Source organism: Alligator mississippiensis, chromosome 3 (assembly GCF_030867095.1).
Source record: "Alligator mississippiensis isolate rAllMis1 chromosome 3, rAllMis1, whole genome shotgun sequence".
Taxonomy (NCBI): Eukaryota; Metazoa; Chordata; order Crocodylia; family Alligatoridae; genus Alligator; species Alligator mississippiensis.
The window spans coordinates 130,162,132-130,187,144 of NC_081826.1; the positions used below are offsets into that span (position 1 = coordinate 130,162,132).

Consider the following 25,013-nt stretch of genomic DNA (forward strand, 5'->3'; position numbering starts at 1 on the left):
AGGGAGGATTGCTTTAGTGCCCCCTGACTTCCAGCCTGAGCCACTGCAGGCATATGCCTGCTTTTTCTCAGTCCAGAGGGAATGTCTGTGCATTTGCAAACTGGTTCAGCCTAGCCAGGTTAGGCTAACCTGCAAAGACTGAATCAATTCAGGGTCAGACTTTTTGTATGTCTATCCCTAGCCATGATGTCCCTGAACTAAGCCATCTGGTTGAAAATTTTCATGCCTGGTATTTGCTTCAAGCTGATTATCATAGTTACTTTTTGAAGAACAAAAAAAATTGGGCAGAGCATCTCAGTCATGTCCAAAAATGAAACTAAGGAAAAATATATTTTTTGGCTATACCATGGTGATCTTTCCTTTGACAAGCTCAGGTAATTTCATGCTTTAGAGAAGGGACTTGAAATCTGGTAGACAGTCCAGGGACAAATCTTCTGCCATCCCTATGAAAAGCCACCCAAATATGGCCTAGTTATGAGTTTTCAATAAATTGTTATTCACACAGGCTCAATAGGGATTTTGATTCTGGCCAGTAAATTCTCCAGAGTCCAAGCGGTAGACTTTCCCCACAGCTACAGATCCAGACAGGTCTGTCTCTCCTATGCTCTCATTGATCCCCTCTACTAGGCCCAGGTATCATGGAGGTGAAAACAGCAGTTTGAATGCAGAAGGAAACTGAACTGGCAGGGAGAGTAGATTAGTATACAAGTGTCAAAGCTATAGTCCACAGGCCAGACCTAGTCCATGGATCTACCTCACCAAGCCCACAGGGATCCTAGAGGAGCCAGAGCGCATCACCAAATTTTCAATTATCAAGCCCACCTGGGGGAGGGGGGAAGGAGGGGCAGGAACTCGGTGCTAACCCCCATACCACCACTGGATCTGGAACTGGCCAGTGGAGAAGACTTGTGGGCTCGATCTGGCCTGGGTGAGTTTGAAACTCCTGGATTAAGCCAAAGAGCCTAGCGTGGAGCACTGGGAACTGGGATTAGCTGCCAGGGAAGGAAGAGGGAAAACTAGCTGGAGTAAGGGGGAAGGCTGAAATTGGCTGGGTCCTTCCTTTTTCACATCCTTGTGACAAGGTATTTAGCAGAATTTTCAGATTCCTTGGAATCTGATAGGACCATACCATAAGTACTTCTGCTATGGCCTCAACCTTGTGACCCCTGGGCTTTCAACCATGCACCTTAGGACCCGCAACACCCCACTGGCTGGGTAACGAGACAGGAACGCAGGGTGGAAGGAGACAAAGACTGGATGAGGAGTCTAGGAGGAGACTGGGGCTGTCCAAGCAAGCAGAGTAGGACTGAGGACTAGTAGGACAGAGATCACCCTGAGACCAACAAGTTACAAGGCCACAATTGGAACAAGGAGCCAAGGGAATGGGCACTGAAGCTGGATGAGAAGCCCAGGAATGGGTACTGGGACTTGAAGATGGTGAAAAGGAGGACCCTGCTTGGGAAATAGAGGACAAGGTGAAAAAAAAAAAAGATGAGATGGAAAGGGAATTGGTCTTGGTTGGAGGAATAGATTAAACAAGGATCAACCACTAAAGAAATAGGGATGGTGGGACAAGGATACTGGGACTGTGTGTGGGAGAAAGATTAAGTCAGGAAGTACAAAGAGCAGACTCACATGCTGGGTGAGCCTGGGACAAGGATCCTGAGGTGGAGAAGTAACAGGATCAGGGCAGGGCAGGTTGAAAGAAATAGCCTGCTTGGGGGAAATGAGCAGAAGAGTCTGTGCCCACAGCACACGCTCCCCTCTGAAGCCTAGAAAAGAATTCACTCCAAGTCTCCCCAGCCTTCAACTGTCAAATACCTGGAAACTCCTCTGGCAAAGCGCATGTCTCATTCCCCCCTGGTGCTGGTCTACAACCTTTTATTGCAATTAACTACTCCATTAGCTCAAGTGGCAGAGATCTGTGTGGTTGAGAAAGAGCTTTCAACCTTGCTGATGCATACCAGGGATGTCAATACAATGCCATGTGATGGCGTTTATTTCTTGGTTTAAAACTGCACAGTCATCTTTAACTCTACTTGAGTGCTTGACTGCAAGATTAATAGTGTTCTTATACTGTGGCTGTGTGTATATATGTATATAGCATCCAACTGATTTAAAGTTAATTACTTGCTAAATTAAAAATGGATTCAATAAAATCTAGGCATTAATTGAGGTTGTGTGCCTTTGGTCCCAAGTTAATTAAACCACTTGGCAATTGCACCCTTAGCTAAAGCAGTACAACTCTGTAGACAGGGCCTAAAAGATTTGTGTTGGGAGGGTCAGATGACTCCACAGTGGGATGAAAGTGCAGGTAGAATCCCTTGTTCTCTCACCATCTTCCTGGCTCTTGGTCCAGCTGGGACATTTCCTTTCCTAATGTTCTTCTCTTCCAGTTCCACTGACATACATTTTTCCCTCAAATTCAAATGAGAGTACTGCAGGCAGCCATCTCATTCTGGGATTGTAGAACTACCCCACAGATGCTTGTAGACTGAGGAATTAGACCCCTCAGGAGATAAGTGCTTCATTGGCAAGGATTCTGGCCAGATCATGTGTCATTACATCTAGACAGTCCCCACAGGCAAAAGAAGGGCTAACCATTTTGTCCATTGACTAAAATGGGAATAACACATGCTTAGTGCCTCCGAAAATCCAGCCCTTTGGTCTTGTTTCTACGATTGGAAGGTTGCAAACATGGCTGCAGGTACTTCAGGGACTGACATTTCTTTTCCTCCATCAGTGTCAAATTTGCCAATCCTTTTTTTTTTTTTTTCAATTATGTGTTTCAATTTTATTTTGTTAATAATAAACAGCAGACTCCAACTATCCTGAAGGTTTTCTCTGTTTGTACAGATGTAGTCAGTGGGGAAAGCATCAGAGATGGCAGCAGAGACAATGTAGCATAGGTCTTGGGTTTTATAGGATCAATAACACTTATTGCGAGTTGTATACTGCTCGTTGTACCACCCCTCAGCATAATGATTAAGTTTTGGAAATTCAGGAGTGCAAGGTCTAATAAAGGTCATACACCTTTGGGATATCCTGGCTGCTAGTAGCTTCTCCCAGCCATTTAACAAAACAACTTTGAAAATGTAGGGATAGTTGGAGGGCGGGGATAATGTATATTTAAAATTCCTTCCACACAAGAACCACCTGGCAAGTATTTAAACAGCAGCTTTGGATTTTGCTGCAATTTTGGGTCGTCGTCCCCCCCCCTCCCCAATGTAACTCCCATGTGACTGGATTTGGTCTTTTAAAAACAGGGAGAGAAAAAAAAAAAAGGATGTATTTAAAAAGAAAAAAAGTATGACCCATTTCCCCTCTAAATACAGGTCTCTCTCCTTTTCAACTGCTGTACCTCACAGAACACTGATCTGTGGATTCCTTTTCTTAAAAGGAAGCTATTGAATATATTTTATTCATTAGGAAATCTTTTTCCTTCCTTACTTCTTGATGAGCCCACTAAGCGTGTTTACACCCAGATCCAGCAAAAACACACTCATGCTTAACTGTGCTCATGATCTAGTCTAGACCTTTCCAGAAGCTTTAGGAAACATAGGATCAAATCTTGTAAAAGCAGGCTGTAGAGCTCCTCATAAAATCTGTCTCATATTATTTTATGCACATGAGTAAGTCATTTTGTGAGAAAAGGTCTAAGTATATACATACCGCCAAGAACTGGAAAGGATTCCCCTGAAACAATTTAAGATATAATGGACATGTCTACCTGTCCATTTATGCCGGCTTAAAGTTACTGTGCAGTAAGTCAGAATAGGCCGGCATCTACATGTGCAGGCATTAAAGTGCATTAACACTGAGTATGGAATGACTTGGGACTAATGTTAGTCTCAAGTCAGTCCACGCACAGTGTTAATGTGCAGTAAGGCATCTATATGTGCATTACGGTGCAGTAACTAATTGATGCATGATGCAGGTATCAAATTTATGCCCAAGTCAGCATAAGTAGCCATATTTACTGAGCAGTATGAGCATGCACGTGTAGACATGCACCTATACAACTCAGTAATGTCATTTACTGCGCAGTAAATGAGCATATGTAGACGTGCCCACTGTATTGCATTTTCCATGTGTTAATTTGTTTCATCCTGTATCATGGTACACACAGTTTCTTTTCAATTGTCATTTGTCTCACTTTCTCTTTCATACGTCACTGTTAAGCACAACAAATACAAAAATGCACAAGCGTGCGATTTATAAAGCTTCCTTGACTTCCATTTATATTATAACCTGTGATGTGATGCTTGTGTTTAATCAGCTCTCTCTTTCTTGACATTTAATTTCTCTTTTTAAAAATCACTTTATGTTTGTTCATACATTTATAATGACTGGGTTCTTTCCAAGATTATGTAAATAATTGTTTATGCAACTGTAAAAGAAAAAAAAATCATGATACTGCATCATTGTGATTGTTTAATCACAAAAGCAAACAAGCTAGACCTGCTTCATGCTATGAGTCATACTAATTAATGCATAAATAACATTGCAATCATAGTGCATTATGATCACATACATACTGTAAACACCTGGTGTAAAACTTGAAAAAAAATTGGAATGGAGATTTAGTGCATTAAATCCAGAACTGTCACAAAAAAGTTGAGTCACCAATAGCTATATAGCAAGAACAAAATTTAGCATCTGAAGAGAAAAATCTTCTCAAATGTGAATGCTTCTCAAGCCCCTCTGGATTCCCAGCTGAAAGCTATTAGCAATTAGAGTTTGCAGTCACTCTGTCTTTTAACTCCACGTTCATCCTCAAAAGAGGCACTAACACAGGGGTGGGCAAAATGCGTCCCGCGGGCCCAATGTGGCCCACCAGGACATTCCATCCAGCCCGTGGGACCCCTAAAAAAATTTAGAAAATTAATATTTATCTGCCCCTGGCTGCCTGTCTTGCGGCCCTTGATGGCTTGCCAAAACTCAGTAAGCAGCCCTCCGCCCAAAATAATTGCCTGCCCCTACACTAACACCCCTGACTGAGGCCAAAACCATAGATATTTGTCATGTAAGCATCCATACAGGTCTACTTAAGCAAAGCACCCCCATAATTTCAGTACTGGCCAGGATATTCTTGTGCATGAAACATAATAAAGACAACGGACCTTTTTTCATGGTTGACCAAGATACCCAGAGAGAAAGGTGGTGTGTGTGTGGGGAGGGGGGGGGGGGGGGGGTCACACTGGCTCACAACACAAGATTGAAATAGGCACATATACACACCCTAAAACAAATTGTGGATGCTTGATGTGATGTCCACAAGACACTAAGTGGAGAAAAATAAAATTCATCTACAAGTCAGCCAATTATCAATTCCCTAATTTACAGACAAAACATTAGATTCTTACAACACAGTTTTATGAAGGTACAGCCCGTTATCACTTTCATTATTTCACTGACAGTATTGTCTCTCTCTCCCTACCATTTCTCTGTTATCTTTTATAACAGAAGCTCTTTGAAGCAGGGACCATATTCTGTTTTAGGTTTGGAAACTCACCAAACCCTATGGGAATTAACGGAAGCAAAGCAATAAGTATTCTTCTCTGGTATTTCTGCTGTATGTTTGAAAGTTCTCTCCTTTCTCTGAACTAGTTTTCTTCCAACCACAAAGTTAGCTACAGTACAATCCTTGGTATCCCATGTTGGGTTGTGTGGCATGGGGAATACATTTTTGAAATCTTTTGTCATTGTTAGTTAGAGGCGATGCAGATTTCTGGGTCATGGGAAGAACTGAAGTAGATAAACGAAAACATTTCTTCCTGTAAATAGCCTGGGGACATTCCTGCATCCCATGCCCTGGAGCTACAGAAGCAAGTCACACTTAGGTGAGGTCACCTGAAGCATTCCAAGCCCTGGGACCTTTTGTGGCAGTATTTATTGTAGCAACAGGACCTGGCAACTGCCAGAGTCCCTAGTGACTGCTTGGCCAAGCTCCTAAGGAAGATTTTAGAGTAGAGTTACCTTCTGGAGCTTCAGGCAAGCAAGAGGAGTAGACTGGTTACAGTCTCATCATGGGCTGCAGTACTTCCAACACGGTTGATGAAGTGCAGCCATCAAACAAGGAGTTGCAGAGCGGCCAGGAAACCAAGACCCGGGTAACAGATTTCCTGAGCAGACAACAACAAAGCATAACAAAAGATGTTTGTACAGGCAGAGAGATGGGCTTCCTTTGTGGAGCTCTTAACACAGAGTAGGGCTTAGAAATCACCTAGACTTGTATGCCTTATACACTGTTGTAGGGGTTATTTATAAGCAATGCTTTTTATAGAGAATGGAAGTGGGGGGAGGGGGGGTTGTTTGTTTTAAATGGTCTTCCTCACTCCCTTTACTAAGTGGGCCAGAGCTCCTCAAACTGTATGTTTAACATGAAAGATGAATTAATGTGTAGGCTATTGTGGGGTTCTCCCTTTTTACTCAAGAGTTTGGTTTTTGATCTTACCTCTCAGGTAGCCTGACTTGAGCACTTCTGCATTTTAAATCCGACTCTCGCCCGCCATGCTAATTCGATGTTATCAGTTGGGAGCTGTTACTAACACAGAATGACTCCACCAATATAGATAGAAATATTTTCTTTTTCGATTGATATCTTGCTTCCAGCTCTTCTGGACAAACCCCAGACTCCTTATCACTAAGAAAATCCAAATTTTTTATGCGGTCAATCAAATTACTTTATTGTAAAACAAAACCTTTTTTTTTTTAATGCTTTTATTTATCAATTTCCCAGGACACATTGTTGCATTTATTTAATGTAAAACAACATGCATAAAATTAGGTAAAGTCAACTATTTGAACCGTTTATATTTTCCTTTTATTAAACGACAAAGAAACTTCCTTCAGTCTCCTGCTTCTTTTCTCCTCCTTTTCTTTTTTTTTTTTTTTTTGGCTCCCAGAGCACAATTGGTCCAAATCCAGATCCCAAACGAGACCGGGGAGACAAAACAGAAAAAAATAAAATAAAAAAATGAACTTGACCTTAATTAACACCGGTGGGAATCCGCCGTTGTTCTTTTTTTCTTTGTTTGTTTTTCTCGTAGCTTCTGCTGCGCCTTTCTCTTCTAGACGAGTTGACTGTTCTCGCTTCTTCAAGGGCTCCCGGTTTTCCCTTCCCGTTGAGTCCTTCTCGTTCAGCTAGAGCTGACTCTCAGGACTCCTCCATCCCAGTCTCTGCACCACGGCTCCTCTCCTTTCCGATCTCCATTCACTCTTATCTTTTTAGCATGCCATGCCCCCGCCGCACCACTGCCTCCCAACTTCAAATAGTAGCTGCTGCGGAAATGCCTCTTTTCCGGCGTGGTCTCAGTCCCCGTTTCCCCTATCTCCTTTTCCTCCTCACACATCCTCCCCCTTCAGATGCCATTAGGTGCCTTTATTTTTTCCAGCCCCTCATGGTGGCCACCTCCAGTGATGTCAGTCTTCATTGAGGAGCTTTCGTTTGAGTGACAATGGGAGAGGAAGTCAGTCACCACATTGGCACAACCCAGTCTCAATTCAATATCAAAATGAAAGGGTTGTAAGGTGAAGGCCCAAAGGGTTATCCATACATTATCAGTCTGAGTGTTTTTTAGCCACTTCAACGGGACATGATCCATTATTAAGGTGAACTTGTGTCTATCCTAAGAGGTAGTAGCAAAAGTATTCCACCCCCCATTTAATGGCCAAGCACTCTTGCTCAATTGTGGTGTACCTTTGTTCTTAGGGTTGTAGTTTCCTACTGGCGTAGGCAATAGGACGCTCCACTCCATCCATCTCTTGTGTTAATACTACGTCCACGGCTTTGTTGGATGCATCTGTTTGTAGGACAAAAGGACGGTTGAAATCTGGAGTGTGAAGCACCACTTCCTTACACAAGGCCTGTTGCATTTGCCTGAAAGCTTCTACATGTTCCTCGCTCCACCTGAGTGGCCTGTTACCTCTTCCCTTTAGTAAGTCTGTCAACAGGGCAGTGACTTCAGCAAAATGTGGAATGAACTGGAGGTAGTAACTGGCTAATCCTAGGAAGGCCCTCATTTGTTTCCACATTCGGGGTGCCATATAGTCTCGGATCGCCTTTAACTTGTCTGTTAAAGGACTAATACAACCCTGACCTACCAGGAAACTTAAATACTTAGTCTCGGCTTTCCCTAGTGTGCATTTTCTGGGATTCGCCATCAGACCAGTTAAGCATAACTCGTGCAGGACTGCACAGAGGGCTTCTAAATGTTGCTCCCAGTCATCAGTATAAATAATGATATTGTCTATATATGCTGCCGCATATCATTGGTGTGGGGCTAGGACCCAATCAATCAGCCGTTGGAACGTTGCTGCAGCTCCATGTAAACCAAATGGCATGCGTTTAAATTCATACAGCCCTCATGGTGTCCCAAAAGCTGTTCTGGCTTGATCTTCTCTTTGCATGGGTATTTGTCAATATCCTTTAGTCAAATCCAGTGTTGATATGAATTTTGCCTGTCCAACTCTCTCTAATAATTCACTAGTTTGTGTCATTGGAAAAGCATCAAATGTTGAAATCTCATTCAATTTTCTGAAGTCTACGCATAGCCGTAGAGTACCATCTTGTTTGGGTACTACTACAAGGGGGCTCCTCCACAGACTATGGGATTCTGTTATTACTCCCTGAGACAATGTCTTATCTATCTCCATCTTGACAACCTCCTATCGGTGATATGGAATTCTCCTCCATTTTTCTCATACCACTCATCCCTCGGGAGTAACTGTGTTGTGACTTATTCCCTTCACGGAACCAGGATTCTAGTTGAACACATCTGTGAACTCCTGTATGAGGAGTGCTAATTGTTCTTTTTGTTCAGTAGTCAATTAGTCTCCGAATTTTACCCCTTTATTTGTTTCACTTTCGCTCTGAAAACTAATGGATTTTTGCCCTAAATGCGGTGGCTCTCTGAGCATGGTCACCAATAGTCCTTCTGGTTCACTCCATGGTTTCAACAAATTAACATGAAAAGTTTGTTTTTCTTTCTTAAAGCCCGGACGTAGTATCTCATAATCAACAGGGCCAACCTGTCTAGTTCTTTCGAACATCCCTTGCCAACACGTAAAAAATGTACTTGTAGCACTAGGTAGAAGAACCAAAACTTTTTGCCCCTTGTGCAATTCCCTTTCTTGAGTACCTTTATCATAGTAAGTTTTTTGTTTCTCTTGTGCTTGTTTAAGATGATCTCTGGCTACCTCTCCAACCCTTTGTAACCATCTCTTTAATTTTCAGACATATTCTGTTGGTTGTGTCCCTTGAGATCCCCCATTCTCCCAGCCTTCTCACACCACATCCATCAGGCTCCTTCACTGATGTCCATAAACTAGTTCAAATGGAGAAAACCCTAAGGATGATTGTGGTTATGGTTAGGCAGGTAGGTTATGTTAACGAGTTGTTTATGATCTCAAGTATGGCACATGTACATGCAAACATTATGGTGCATAACTGCACGCATCTGTTTTGAGTGGTGAGGAGGCACTACAGGATTCAACAATGGACTGGCTGCTATACCCATTCTGATTAGCTACTTGCTGTCATATTTCACTGGGCCTCATGCACATGTTCCACATGGAGGACTTCTGAGTTACCTTTGTGCAACTGTCTTTAGAGGATTTATGTTTCATCACTGAAATAAATAGGAAGGAAGTTGCAAAGATTTCCTGTGCTATCATCCTCTGGTTAGAAAAGGGGCACGTGCACAGAAAAGTGGAACTACAGTACATGTTGGGGGAAAGAGTATTCAGTTCCAATCATAGCCATGTAACCAGTCTTGTCAGTGTGAGGGGCAGCATCGTGGTCTAGCTTGTCAGAAACAAGCACATCTGCTTGAAATAAAGTTGAGAACACAGTCATTGCCCTCTATATAATTAAACAGTGGTGGCCAGTCTTTTTGGCAGGTTCCCAACAGGTTAATCCTCCCTCCCTGCAGAGGCATACCTGATAGACATTGCACTCTGAGACACCAAAATAAAGGCATAGGGCTTGAGCTACCAGCATACAGCCACGTGGAGCAAAGCAGGAGCAGGACACTTCTGCAAGTGGATATTCACTATTGAAAGCCAGGTTAACCCAACCCTGGCCACATGACAGGTTGTTTGATGACCAAAGCTCTGAATTCAACAGGGACTGCAGGGCCAGGGAAGGGTCTTGGAGGTAATAGCTGACACCTCCTCTCACAGCAGAGTCCTGCCCCACTTTGCTCTATGGATCTCTACCCTACCTGTATTCTGGTGCCTCCCTTTACTGAGCTCCCAGGACTTGCCTACCACACACACAAAGCAGCTGTCCTTGTGCACCATGGATTAGACAACCCCATATGCCTCATGGAGGCTACAACTGCAAGCACAAAAAACATGTCATTTATCATTATCACAACTTCCAACCCATTTCCCAGCAATTACAACATTTATTTAGAGTTGTTTCAAAACCTCAGATTTTCATCTAATTTGGTAAAGGACATATCCAGGGTTAAAAGGTCGTTGCTTCCATTCTCAAAGTGGCCCTTAAGGAAGGATTTTATCTCCCTAACCAACAATTTGTGACAGAACATAACTAACTGTCAGGTCATCACTGGAGCAGCGGCAGATGTAGCTGTAACTTTGCTCTGCTCAGCTTTAAACCTGCCAGTTTTATGGGGCTATTTTAGACATAAATGCAGCTAATTTCCACAAGGGCCCCTCTTGCTTGCTCATTTATTTATTTATTATTTATTTATGCTTCAGGCTAAGAATGACATGCCTCCGAAAGCAGCTGCTTCCATCTTTCAGAAAGGACAAGGTGGGTCAAAGGGCACCTCACACAGTAGAGCAACACTCAAAGATGGACTCAGTAGAGGATGGTTACCTGGAGAAGTTCCAAAAAAGGCCAACATCTCTTAGTTAAAGAAATAATGGGCAGACAGCAAGTAGCCAAACAGAGCTCATACCAATTGAGAAGGAAGGAGATCAGAAAAACTCCACTTCAGAGTTTGTTTGCTGCAAAAAACTGTTAAACTGTAGCACTTAGACACCTTAAGTGTTTACAGTACCAAGCCCTTAATCACTAGTTCAAATCTAGGCCAAGTTAGTTGGAGCTTAAATTCATTCCTATCTGATGACTTATTCCCTCTCCTTCCCCCACGCGCCCCCTACCCCGGTCACACCATGACTCAGTTCTCACTATCACAATGTGCAATCATTTTTACTCCTCCTGGGAGACTTCTCCATTGCGCTTCAGAAAGCAAACCTCAACTTTATTCCTAACAAAAATCCCTCCCAGTAACAGTTGGGAAACATAAGCAAGGCAGTATGAAACTCACTTCACCTTTTTAGGTCCTGTTCTGTTCTGTGGTTAAGCTGAGAGGGGTCTTCAAAATAGGGTCTATCCAACAATTTTCACCAGCATTAAATCCATGCTATAAAAGTCAGGGTTCTCAACTTTTTTCCTACTGGGACCCAATTGCAAAGATTCATGGCCTGTCCCGAGCCACACCCCCCTAGTCCTGCTGGGGCCCGAGTCCCAGTCCCCTGCCCTCCTGGGCCATGCTAGTATCCCTCATTCCTGACCTGCAGTCCCCTGCCCCCCCGCCGCCCCCCACCCCCACTCAGGCAGGAGAGCAGTGGCTGCAGCGGCTCCTGCTCATGCGGGTGGCAGCGGAGTGAGTCCGGCCCCGGCATGTGCTGGAGGGAGGAGGAGTGGCCTGTGGTACCTTCCCGCTAATCTGGGTTGGGGCTGCCATGCTGTGCCATGCCAGGAAGCCTGGTCATGGCCTCTCTCACACCCTGAGCAGTGTCTCCCGGCTGCCCCACCCCCACGAGCACAGGCACCAGCCCTGGTGCCACCACACCGGCCACACAACTCTCCCCGACCCCCTTTCCCCACTGGAAGGGGTAGGTGTCTTCCCACTGCCCCTCTGCAGCTTGGGACCCTTTGAAATATTCATGCAACCCACTTTTGGATCACAACCCATAGGTTGAGAAATGCTGCTATAAGTAAGCACAAGATTAAGGAATAAAGTAATAGTAAAAAGCAACAAAGGGTGAATCCTCAACTAGCAAAAACTGTATAGTCCAAGGCAATGTAGCAATGACCAGGTTGTATTAGTGTAAACAGAATTTCTAACTTTGACCTTTTTCTAAGTTTAATTTTAGTAGTAGTACAAGTGTATACTAAACATACTAGTAAATATTAACAAAACTTATTTACTTGGTACAACCTCTATTTTCCTAATTACTGTGAACATTTTGAATTTCAAACAAACTTAGTAAAACTGAAATCCAGTGTGATTTTGTTTGTTTCATCCTAAACAAGAGAAACAAACACTGGAGTTTGCTACTCTTTAAAAATGACTTGAAGTCCATTGCCATGACTTGAGTTCTCATTCATTAGAGTAAGGAACCTGTATTAGTTTGGGGAAGAGAGACTGAACATATGAATGGATTGTGCTGCAGTTTTACATGTGCATGAATACACACATGCACAGGCAGATGTAGGATTTTGAAGAGGGAGGTGCAGATGATGTGGCACATTATCACATATAACATGACACATTTTTCTCCAGTTAAAGAGAAACTAGATGCTTTACTAATATGCTAGGGGCCATCACTACATTTTTCATCTTAAGATCAAAGCACAAACAGATATAACTTTATTGGAAAGTGCACTGATTTGCTAGACTATGTTGAAAGTTAAAAAGAACAACTAGGCAAAAATAAGTCAAAAGATACTACATTGTGGACATGTCTATATGAGACATTTACTGAGGAGCTGCCTAATTAGCTCCACTATAAATGTCTCAGTGTCTACACATTCAGCTCTATTATGCCACAGTAAACCAATAAACTTTACAGCAGGTTAGTACTTGTAAATACAAGCACCATCCAGCTGCATAGTTTTTCATGCATGGCAAGTGCTCTCAGTCTGGCTATCTTGAATCAAAGGCTCACCAAGGCCATAGTTCAACAGTGCACTTAAATGTCTACATATGCTTAAATGTTTTCTAAAAGGTGCTCCTGGGGATTCAGCTGACCACAGCATGGATCCCTGTGCAGGAAACCAGTACAGAGTCAATGCACCATTTTAGGCCACTTAGAAGTGTAATGTTCAGTTTAAACAGTGCATGAGGCTTTACGGAGATACTTTGCATTGGGCAACCTCAATCACACAAACAAGCAGAGGACTGTAAGGGACGCCAAAGTTAAATTGACCACTTGATCTGAATGCTGTGTGAGTAATCATCTTAACCATTTTCTCTTTAAAGACATCACATTAGTCAGTGGTGGATTTATCAATAAACAAATGCACTTACAGGAGCGGAAAAGGCAAGAGTCATCACAAATTCTTGAGGAGCTTAAAATGCAGGGAATCATTAAGGGCCAAAGCACACCTTTTGGAAATGAAGAAGCACCTGATAACATGGTAAGTGTCTTAGGACACTGTTTTTTTCTAATGGCCAGATTTGTAAAAATAAAAAATGCACTAAGTGTTGAATCTGTGCATACAGATACTAGTTCATTGCAATTTCTGTGCCTCAAGGGTAAGCACTTTGCAGGACAGGCACTTCACTGCCTGAGGAACAAGAGGTTAGACAACAGATAAACAAATATCTTTGTAGTGCATTTAATGCAAAAGAAAAAAGAAGCTGCTCACAAGTTTCATTTCTTTCAGGTGGTCCTCAATGACCAAAGTTGATCGCCCATTGCTAAAATAGCCACTGGAAATTGTTATCCATGTGTGTACATCTATCTCTATCACTCCCACCCACCCTTCCGTCCCACAGTTTGTTTAAAAAAAAAAAATCATATGCACAAATATTGCAGAAGTTAACGTATAGCTCCTACTTTCAGTCTTGCAGTATTTGGAGTTTACAATTCCAGTTAATCAAGATACTTGGGACTCTTAGCTACTTGGGCATCTCCAATTCATATCTGTGTCCTTACCCAAAAAAATGTTTAAAAAAATTAAATTAATCTTTATGAAGCCAGTATTTAAACAAAAAATGGTGTCACTAGTTTAGAAATTAGAGAAAAATGCAACTAGAAGTTACTGAATTTAGCTGTATTGAGTATGTTTGATGGGGTGTTTTGTACCTTCAGAGTTGTTTTTTGCTGTCTCTCACAGTTCTAGGGACTAGAGGGCTCCCAGAGACAAGGCTCCTGAATATCCAAACATAAGGGTTAAGTACAAACAGTCAAAAAGTCCAAGCTGAATCGATTCAGTCTTTGCAAGTTAGTCTCAACTGCAGAAATTAAACTGAAACAGAACTGAACAGACATTTACCTTCCAGTCAGGGAATTCAGCCACATGCCTGCAGTGTTTTAAGCCAGAAGCCAGGGGGTGCTAGAGTCTGGCTCTCTGGCATGTAGCCAACATAGGCTGTTTGCTCATTTCCTCTTCCTGCTGCCCCTGAGGTCTCTGGGATTTGTAGTCCAGAAATCACAGTAAGAGGGCTCTTAGGGTTGCTCATCACCTCCTCTTCCTGCTTCCAGGTTCTTCTGGGATTTGTTGTCCACAGTCACAGCTAGCAGTAAGTTTGAGCATTTTTAAGGAAAGGCTAAAATAAATGTATGTGATGGTTAAGCATCTTATTATTCATCATTTTGCGTATGCATGTCATCTCTACAGAAAGAGACTCCCTAGTAAATCAGGAGGTAATCAGAAGAAATTCTTATTTCCTCACTCCTTTCTCCCCCCCTCCCCATACTAAGTCATTCTCTATACTGTGAGGTCAAAGTTATGGTCCACAGAGCCCTATTAGCAGGCCTGCAATGCTGCCTGGGGGGGTCTTAGACTGGATCCACACTCTTCATGTGGCACACTACTCATCTACATGCGTGGGGCCTAATGAGTTTAACACCCCTCCTCTATACTGTCACAACCCAAAGTTGTGATTTTTTGTTTGAGTGTGCTTCGGCACTGCTAAATTATTTTTCCCGCTAAATTGCAGCTTCCTTGCACGGTGGAGTTTTCTGCTGCAGAAGAGAACCCCGGTGCAACGGAGAATTTCCCGCCAATTCGAAGCTTTCTTTGCATGGTGCATTTCTTTTGCATCCAAGAAATGCACGGTGCAAAGAGTTCCCACCATTTGTATGAAGATTCGTGCCACATTATTGGCCGATTCTAATACATGCACACGTGGCGGCTAGCAATTGGCTTGCTAGCCGTATAAAGGGCTTGGGTGGTTTCCGCCCAAGTCGGAGAGAGAGCAATTGGAGTTCAAGGGGGAGAGCGTGAAGATCTCTAAGCGCTGCGGATCCTTTTGGACCCAACGCTTTTCTTAAAAGGCAATAGAGGTCTGATAACCGAACCCGCGGAGCTTCAACAACTCCGGGGAAAAGAACGAACAGCCTCTAGCCTTTCCCCGTCGCCGATAAATTCCTAGACGTATCCCTTCCTGCATCTTAAAGATACGAACCCACGGAGCTTTAACAACTCTGTGGGAGAGAACCGAACCGAACCCACGGAGCTTCAGCAACTCCGGGGGAGAGAAACTACCGAACCCGCGGAGCTTCAACCACTCTGGGGCTAGAACGAATTTGTCGTAGTCCTCTAACGAGGATTTAAGCAGAGCTGAACCTGGAAACTGTCCAGCCTACACCACAACCATCTTTGGTGTAAGTAAATAATCTTTAAATCAACCACTACGCGTCCGTGACTAATTCTAGCTCGCCCCCGGTCTTCTCCAGCCCCGCGTGCCCGGGCTGCTGGCCACAGCCCGCGTGCGCAAAGATGGGCCCGGCTCGCCCCTGGCCCGCACATATACCATTTGCAGGACTTGACTGTGATTTTTTTCTGGGACTGAGGTCTAATTTGCAGAGATATTTGTAAACTGTGTCTAGGGGCTGGGAACTGGATACAGACTTCCACCTCTAGGGCCCTTGTTTGTCATCAGTGCGAGAGGCAAGGATTTTTTTTAGGGTGTATATTTTATTGGACTAACAGTGTAGTTGGGATAACGTTAAACAAGCTTTCAAATGCAAGGTATTCTTCATCACTCTTACACTACCTTTGTCATCAGCGTGACAGAAACTTATCATTGGTAGGGACCTACCAAATTCATGGCAGAAGTAGAGTGCACGGAGGCTCCTTTAATTTTGCATGTTCCCCCGTGCGCACCTTGCCTCTTTTCCCCCCTTGCTGCTGATTAGCGGAGGACCCCTCCACTCCCTCCTGAGCAGCAGGGAAGCTAAAACCATGGTTTAAACATGGCATTGTTTCTGCACCTCCTGCCAGTCGGCACCAAACAGCATGGCCATCTGGGCCCCCTCAGCCAATTGGTGGCAGGAGGCAAAAATGCTGTCATATTTAAAACCACAGTTTTTGCCTCCCCGCAGATCAGGAATGAGCTGCAAGCAGGGCCCCTCCATCAATCAGCAGGGGCAGGAGGGGAGGGAGTGAGGGAACCTGCAAGATTAAAGGAGCTACAGTACACCCCACTTCTACCATGAATTTGGTAGGTCCCTAATTATTGGACATCTGTTAGAGAAATGGGTTACCAGTCTCCATCCACTTTCCCCCACTACAAGATAAGCTATTATTACTGCAACAGTGAAGTCACAGATAAGGCTTACATAGGAGATCAAACTATCCTCTCATTCCAGAGAGAGGAACCATGGAAGCAGTTTGATGCTAACCGTCAGAGCAGGGTGTGGTGGCAAAACTGCCTATTGTATGGGTCAACACTTCCATCTCCAGTGTCATACCATTGGCATAATAGAGGCACCAGGAATGGATCCAGATGGGATGCCATGATGCAGTTGTACCACCCTTGCCCTGTCCCTGGATCCACTACAGAAAGGCATTATGCTCAGCTGACCATGTCTGCTGGACTGGACTGCTGATTCAGACAGAGAAAAACCCTGCACTAAATGATTGTAAAGTTAAAACATGTTGCAGGGGTTTAGGTTGTAGCCGTGTTGGTCTAAGGACATAGGCAGACAAGGTTCCTTGGGTGAATTTGATATTTTTTATTAGACCAACCCAAATAGTTGGAGAAAAGTTATTAAGCAAGCTTTCGGGTTCAAAAACCCTTTATCAGGCTAAGGAAGTTTCAGCAGTTGGTGTGTGCTCTTCCTGGTTAAAACAAGCTTTTATGAACCTCTTATTTCTGGGCTTGAGTGTGCAGACATGCTTGCACATGACGTGCCCATGGGACCACTCTATTCAGCAAGTGCTCACCCATATGAAGGATTGCACAGCTGGGTCCATTTTATTACAGGCTATTCCTTCCAGCCTCTTACATCAAAGCACTACCACTTAACATCCATACAAAAAAGAGGCAGGAAATATTTCTCAGCTATTTCAGCTCATTCCAATCTTACCTAACCCACCAGATACTGTGCTCTAATTGTTGATGTGTTTCAACAGAGAGAAGCCCTACTAAGAAAACCACCAGCCAGGCTGGAAAAGCTTGATATCAAAATAAAAGAAGTGAATGATCTGACCCTGGAGGACATTCAGAATTCTGCTGAAGAGAAAGAAAAGGTAATTTAATTCAGCAGCAGCATTCTTGCCTGTGTCTTTGCCTCCTAAAAACACCCCCCTACTTAAAAAATAGCCTAGATATCAGATGTCTGTAACAGGTGCTAGCAAAACATAGCCAGGAATGTCACAGGAGTGAGCACTACACTCAGCAGTATGTTTGGAGGACTGGGCTGCTAATTTGTATATACTGAAAACCATCAGACTTCTAGGACCAAGGGGGTGGGGGGGTGGGGGGCGGGGGCAGAAAGAGTTCAAGAGAAAGAGACTTGTAGAATAGTGTATTTCCATGTTCTGTAGCAAGACATGCTGTTCACAGCTGCTGCATTTATATTTTATTTCCTTTGAGCAAACTGGCTAGATTTCACATCACTTGGAGTGACGTCTGAATTATATGGAGATGGAAAGATAGGATCCACTATTAAAATATGTGTTCAAATGCAGTTTATGCCTGCTTCCTTCACTCACTACAAAGCAACGTATTCATTTTTTCAGACTGCAGAACAACTGAACCAAAGACTACAGAGTGAGAGATTTTCTCCAGCAACTGCTCACCAAAACATAACTCAGCTAAATGAATCCTGTTATTTAACCGCAGAAGGTGGAAACGGGACCAACAGTAGTGAGCCTTTATCATTAGATCCAGAGGACGAAGAATCTGCAGTAGAAATTGTAAATGGCAATTTTGAAGACTTTGCTGTTGTGGAGTCAGATACAACTTATAACTGTTCAATTGAAGCATTCTAAAAAAGAAAAAAAAAAGTTTATTTCAAATACATTCAGCTCTTGAAACAGAGGACTGAGGATTGCTTAATGAAAAGATGGTGGGGGGAACCCCAACAGAAACAAAACAAAAAGAAGGAAGAACTTCTTCACAGTTAGAGTGACCAAGGTCTGGAACGGGCTCCCAAGGGAGGTGGTGCTCTCCCCTACCCTGGGGGTCTTCAAGAGGAGGTTGGATATGCATCTAGCTGGGGTCATCTAGACCTAGCACTCTTTCCTGCCTATGCAGGGGGTTGGACTCGATGATCTATTGAGGTCCTTTCCAACCCTAACATCTATAAATCTATGAAAAAACACATTTCTTCAGTTTAATGTGCTGGGATAGCTGCACTGTTCCCTTTTAACCGCATAAACCAAACCTTCCTTTGGTACACAGGTATGGCATTTCCTTAATTTCTGCCATGAAGAGAAGACAAACATTACAGGATCTGCTTCAAGACAATCTGTTATGAGACCCTGCTTCTTTCTCAATCTCCCTGCTCTTGATTAAGACAGCTGGCCACCTTAGCAGTCAGCACCTCAGTGAAGCGTACAGTCAGCATCCCCAACCTTGTTCTAAGATCAAACACTAATCACCATTCAGTATTAGCCAAGACCAGCAACCTAGATCCTGCCACATGCCCTGTGCTAAAGCCTCGCACTGAAGAACCTGATGTGGGGTAGGGTAGGCTGCTACTGTTCATGATGATGATGATGATGAAATGATACGTGCTGTCGGTACTTACTGAGTAGATATCCACAGATTCTTCACCTGGTTATCAGGGCCAAACTCCCTTCCACCTTTTTTCTTGGACATACATCCTTGTGCAAGATCCTCCCTGCAGCTCTCCCTCTTAAAAACTTGCTGGAGTTTTTTTCCCCCTCAGTAGCTAATTAGTCACAGGTTGAAGCTAAGCCAGGAGTGGGCAATTATTTTGGGCAGAGGGCCGCTTACTGAGTTTCAGCAAGCCATAGAGAGCTCTATGACAGGCAGCCCAGGGCAGATTAATATTAATTTTCAAATTTTTTTAGGGGCCCTGCGGGCCAGATAGAATGGCCTGGCAGGCCACATCTGGTCCCTGGGCTGCATTTTGCCCCTTAAAGGGCCATCAATTCTCCCCTGTGACAACAGGCTTACAACCCAATTTTAATTGTGACAAAATAGGATCATCATGACCCAAGTCCTTACAGCACAGCTTTGATGTTTTCATTAAAGTTACATTTTAAACTAGCTGGCTTCTTTGAAGGTTACCTGCAAGGATTTCAGTGAGAAGTTGGTGGCTTGGCAAACAGATGTAAAAGGAAGTCAACACATTAGGGCAATATGGAAACATGGAGGAAGGAGCCAGAAACTAAAGGACAAAAGTTATGGCTAAGAGAGCTCTAGGTTAGTCCAATTGAATGGGAGAAAAGGCCAGACTAGGTTAGAGCCCTGATAAGCAAGATGTTTGAACTTGAGGTGCAGGATGTGGGGGAGGTGGGGATGGTCCAGAGAAGGGATTTGGATGGTAGGCATACCATGGCTTGAAGCACAGAAGATGGTTTGGGGGCAGAACCCTGCCCAGACTGGAGGGAAGCAGTGTGAGTGTGAAGAGCATTAGAAAGAGGCTTCTTGGGTTTGGGGATAGTTAGGGCACAGATAAGTAATCTAGCTGCTGCCATGAGAAGGAGAGAGGAACATTGTTCCATTTTTATTGCATCTGGTAGTGGAGGGAGGTTTGGTACTCACCTGAAGAAGCAGTATTGCCCAATTCAAGAAATTCACAAATGTGAATCAGACCCAAGAACACTTGAAATTTTTGTATAGCCGGGGGGGGGGGGGGGGGGGGGCAGGGAGCAGAGAAACTGTATTTTAATTTGAGGGCTGTATTTTGATTTTTTGAATTCGTCCTGCCTATGCACAGTAGTGGCATTTGTGTGGGAGATAGTTAGTGTTACCAGTTTTCCTAAATTTACTGAGATGTGATTTCTGCTCCTTTGCTCCCCTGCTCAACAAATTAATGCAATTCCCAAACTCCAGATCAATTCTGTTCTCTCAGCCTTGCATCAATCCTGACCACCCACACATCAGTACCTACTTGGCCTTCATCAGTTCAACCTATCAGTCTTCACCTGCTAGAACTCTTTACCCCTCTCTTCTCCCAGACCACAGAGCAGATGCAGTGAGAGGCTCTTTTTCTCTCTTGCTCACTGAGGGGGAACAACTGCTGCAGGGTTCCCTTCTCCTGTGAGGCATACCAAGCATTGCAGGAAGATGAGCAGAAGCATCCTGAGCCACTGGGCATTTTCTTCTCCTCTTGAGTTGCTGAAGGAATAAGGAAAAACTTTCCCTGCTTCACAAGCAGTCTGACTGGCTGATGTTGTCAGTACTCAAAGTGGGCAAGTGAGGCAGGAAGCCAATTAAAAGAGACTTTCCCACCAGACCCATGCCAGCCCAAATCCTTTCATGAAATTGTAAGACCTGGCATCACTATGAAAGAGTTGAAGATTGCCTCTATGTTGTCTGCATGGAGTGCCAGGATGGTGAGAGTTTCAAACAACAAAAGACAACGGTAGCAATCCTGGGGGACTTGGGAAGAATGAAGAGCTCATTTTACATCCTATTGATCCCAGCTGACAGGATGCCATCCAATTGCAGGGAGAAGGGGGTTGGAGAACAGGGGTGGGCAAAATATGGCCACAGGCCATATCTGGCCTGCTAATTGAGCCTATCTGGAGTCTGAGGGAGGGCCGTGCCCTGTGCCACTCTTCTCTGCTGAAGCTGGGGCTAGGCTGGGCTGTACAGCATTCAGACTCCTCCATGCCCCACATCAATTCCCCTACAACCTGGCTTCCTGTTGGCACTTCGGCTGCACAGTCCTGACTGCAGCTGCAGGCAGCTGGGCCCCCTTGGGACAAGGTGTAGTTTAGCATCCTACCTGCCCGTCACAATGAGCCGCTGCTGTGCCACTAGTCCATGCCAGCTATGGGGGATGGGGGGGAGGGGCAGCACAGAACTTGGCCTTGGGCAGCCACCCCCAACTTTCCCACTGTGACGTGGCAGCAGTAGTGGTTCGTTGCAGTGGGCGGACAAGCACAGCAGCTACTCAGTGCACTGTATTGTGCGCTGTCCCATGTGGGCCCAGTTGCTGGTGGCTGTGGTATGCAGGGGGATAGAGTCTGCACTACCCGTGCCATCCCACCTGCAGTAGAGCAGTGCCATGGGGCACAGCCATCCCTCATCAGCTCCCAGCAGTGGGCCAGATAGGATCAATTGCTTTCCCCCCACCTCCTAGCCCTCAACAGCTGACGAAGACTCCTTAACTGGCCCTCCAGCCCAAATAATTTCCTACCCCTGGTGTAGAAAGAATCAGAAGGATGAGGTTGGACAGAGACATGCATTGCTAGGGTGGAGAGACAGAGATTTGAGCATCACAGCAAAATAACAACTGAATTGGTTTCAGTGAATAAACTTCACAAAAATCAAATGTGCCTTTGAAAGAATGTTGGGTTTTTATATAGCAAGGTGCCAATTTTTACCCCCTCCCCTCCTTTTACCTATTAGTATTTAGATAAGGCTTTACATTTGCTGGGTCTATATAGAACTCATGAATTGCTAGACTGACATTTATCAATCTAATATGAACTCAAAAGTCATTCTAAAATAAAGTGAACACTCTCTATTACTAGAACCATAGCATTTAAAACCTTTTTTTTTGTTCATTATGTAAGTGATTAATCAAAAACTGATTGAAGCCCCATGGAATTCAGTCTGTATTTTTTCCATTGCCAGCAGTAGAGTTTGGCTTGGGGCTTTGATGTATAACAGCAATTATTAAGTAAAGGAAAAAGAAACATTTTGGGGTTAAGAGTAAATGATTATGTAACGCTCACATCTACCTCCTTCCTAACTTCTGCAGTACTTAGTGTAGATCATGGTGTATCATTTTGGAAGATTTACCCATCAACCTGTTCTGCAAATATTTGTTTATATCAGAGGTTCCTTTGAAATTCGGCAGTTTTCAGGTAACTGCTACTAGATGCCAAAAATCAGTCAAAATTGCATAGTTTCATAGTTTCTAGGGTCGGAAGGGACCTGAACAGATCATGAAGTCCGACCCCCTGCCCTGGGCAGGAACGAGTGCTGGGATCGTAATACCCCAGCCAGGTATCTATCCAACTTCCTCTTGAAGACCCCCAAGGTAGGGGAGAGCACCACCTCCCTTGGGAGTCCATTCCAGAGCCTGGCAGCCCTAACGGTAAAGTAATGCCTTCTGATTCATAGATTCATATTCATAGATGTTAGGGTCGGAAGGGACCTCAATAGGTCATCAAGTCCGACCCCCTGCATAAGCAGGAAAGAGTGCTGGGTCTAGATGACCCCAGCTAGATACTCGTCTAACCTCCTCTTGAAGACCCCCAGGGTAGGGGAGAGCACCACCTCCCTTGGGAGCCCGTTCCAGACCTTGGCCACTCGAACTGTGAAGAAGTTCTTCCTAAGGTCCAGTCTAAATCTGCTCTCTACTAGCTTGTGGCCATTGTTTCTTGTAACCCCCGGGGGCGCCTTGGTGAATAAATCCTCACCAATTCCCTTCTGTGCCCCTGTGATGAACTTATAGGCAGCTACAAGGTCGCCTCTCAACCTTCTCTTGCGGAGGCTGAAAAGGTCCAGTTTCTCTAGTCTCTCCTCGTAGGGCTTGGTCTGCAGGCCCTTGACCATACGAGTTGCCCTTCGCTGTACCCGCTCCAGGTTATCCGCATCCTTCTTGAAGTGTGGCACCCAGAATTGCACGCAGTACTCCAACTGCGGTCTGACCAACGCCCTATAGAGGGGAAGTATCACCTCCCTGGACCTATTTGTCATGCATCTGCTGATGCACGATAAAGTGCCATTGGCTTTTCTGATGGCTTCGTCACACTGCCGGCTCATGTTCAACTTGGAGTCCACTAGGACTCCAAGATCCCTTTCCACCTCTGTGCCACCCAGCAGGTCATTCCCTAGGCTGTAGGTGTGCTGGACATTTTTCCTCCCTAGGTGCAGCACTTTGCATTTCTCCTTGTTGAACTGCATCCTGTTGTTTTCTGCCCACTTGTCCAGCCTATCCAGGTCTGCCTGCAGCTGTTCCCTGCCCTCCGGCGTGTCCACTTCTTCCCATAGCTTTGTGTCATCTGCAAACTTGGACAGAGTACATTTCACTCCCACGTCCAAGTCGCTGATGAAGACATTAAAGAGTATCGGTCCAAGGACCGAACCCTGCGGGACCCCACTGCCCACACCCTTCCAGGTCGAGACCGACCCATCTACCACGACTCCTTGGGTGCGACCCTCTAGCCAATTCGCCACCCACCGGACTGTGCAGTCATCCACATCACAGCCTCTTAACTTGTTCACCAGTATGGGGTGGGATACCGTATCGAAGGCCTTCCTGAAGTCCAAGTATACGACATCCACCCCTCCTCCTGTGTCCAGGCGTTTCGTAACCTGGTCATAGAAAGAGACTAGGTTGGTCAGGCACGATCTGCCCGCCACAAACCCATGCTGGTTTCCCCTCAGCATAATTTGTCCTGCCGGGCTCTCACAAATGTGAGCCTTGATAATTTTTTCAAATACTTTACCAAGGATGGAGGTGAGACTGACCGGCCTATAGTTGCCCAGGTCCTCCTTCCTCCCCTTTTTGAAAATGGGGACCACGTTAGCCCTTTTCCAGTCCTCCGGGACTTGGCCTGTGCGCCACGAGCATTTGAATATTCGCGCCAGTGGCTCTGCAATGACGTCGGCCAGTGCCTTCAGCACCCTTGGATGGAGCCCATCCGGGCCTGCTGACTTAAAGGCATCCAGTTCTTCCAAGTGACTCTGCACCACCTCAGGATCTACGCATGGAAGTCTGGCGCCTTGCTGCTGCCTCTCTACAACCCCAGTGAGAGACTTGTCGTGCCCCTCGCTTAGGAACACTGAGGCAAAGAACTCGTTGAGGAGTTCAGCCTTGTCCCCCCTGTCTGTCACCAATTGCTTCTGCCCATTTAGCAGGGGTCCTATTCCTCCCTGGGCCTTCCTTTTACTCCCTATATATCTAAAAAACAATTTCTTGTTGTCCTTTACTTGGGTTGCCATCCTCAGCTCCATGGTAGCTTTGGCCCGCCTAACTGCCTCCCTACAAGCACGAGCAGAGGAGGTATATTCATCTTTAGTGATCTCACCCTGTTTCCACTTTTTATGTGCTCCCCTTTTGGCCCTTAGGCTGCCCTGGATTTCTCTGGTCAGCCATGGAAGCCTCCTGGCCCCTTTCCCTCTTTTGCCTCGCTCGGGGATCGTCTTGCTTTGTGCCCGAAGGATCGTTTCCTTTAGGCACGGCCACCCTTCTTGGGCACCCATCCCATCAAAACTCCTACTCTGCAGTGCTTCCTTGACTAATCGCCTGAGTGCAATGAGATCAGCTTTCCTAAAGTCTAGCACTTTTATCCTACTAGTTACCTTACCCACTCGCCGTCTTATGTTGAATTCTATTATAAGGTGATCACTGTCTCCCAGATAGCTACCGATCTGGAGGTCCCCTATCATGTCATCTCCCGTTGCCAATACCAGATCCAGTATGGCATTCCCCCTAGTGGGACCATGCACCTCCTGTGTCAGGTGGAGGTCCTGTACACAGGTTAGAAACCTGCGTGAGCGATGGGACCTTGCTGTCTGCGTCTCCCAGCAGATGTCCGGGTAGTTTAGGTCCCCCATGACTACCGCCTCTTTAGCTTTTATGGTCTCCGAGAGTTGCCTCAGGAGCCCCGCATCTATTTCTTCCCCTGATATCAAGCC

At 44.9% G+C, this 25,013-nt stretch overlaps 1 protein-coding gene and 1 long non-coding RNA gene across 4 annotated transcripts in view; one reads left to right on the forward strand and one right to left on the reverse strand.

Moving 5' to 3' along the window:
• Nucleotides 1-14,393, reverse strand: part of LOC132249384 (uncharacterized) — a 165,282-nt gene extending 150,889 nt beyond the window's left edge. For 2 of the 3 annotated variants that reach the window (XR_009460865.1, XR_009460864.1), the window contains exons 1-2: nt 14,264-14,393; nt 5,980-6,125 (exon numbers count right to left, since the gene is read on the reverse strand). This is a non-coding gene — a long non-coding RNA (uncharacterized LOC132249384). Of the gene's footprint in view, nt 1-5,979; nt 6,126-6,457; nt 6,641-14,263 lie in introns of those variants that run through there. The other variant, XR_009460866.1, reaches the window with a different exon arrangement.
• LOC109285925 (uncharacterized) lies at nt 6,030-20,000 on the forward strand. The gene is made up of 4 exons (XM_019498459.2): nt 6,030-6,113; nt 13,295-13,402; nt 17,351-17,467; nt 17,960-20,000. Exons 1-4 carry the CDS (start codon nt 6,030-6,032, stop codon nt 18,209-18,211), a joined length of 561 nt encoding a protein of 186 aa, XP_019354004.1. The 3' UTR covers nt 18,212-20,000.
• Nucleotides 20,001-25,013: the final 5,013 nt, after the last annotated feature.

Excerpts from the sequence above, each read along its gene's own strand:
- LOC109285925 (XM_019498459.2), top strand. The coding sequence starts at position 6,030 with ATGGGCTGCAGTACTTCCAACACGGTTGATGAAGTGCAGCCATCAAAC. Across the intron at positions 13,403-17,350 it reads AAGAAGCACCTGATAACATG|AGAGAAGCCCTACTAAGAAA; the intron begins GTAAGTGTCTTA and ends GTGTTTCAACAG. Across the intron at positions 17,468-17,959 it reads CTGCTGAAGAGAAAGAAAAG|ACTGCAGAACAACTGAACCA; the intron begins GTAATTTAATTC and ends TCATTTTTTCAG.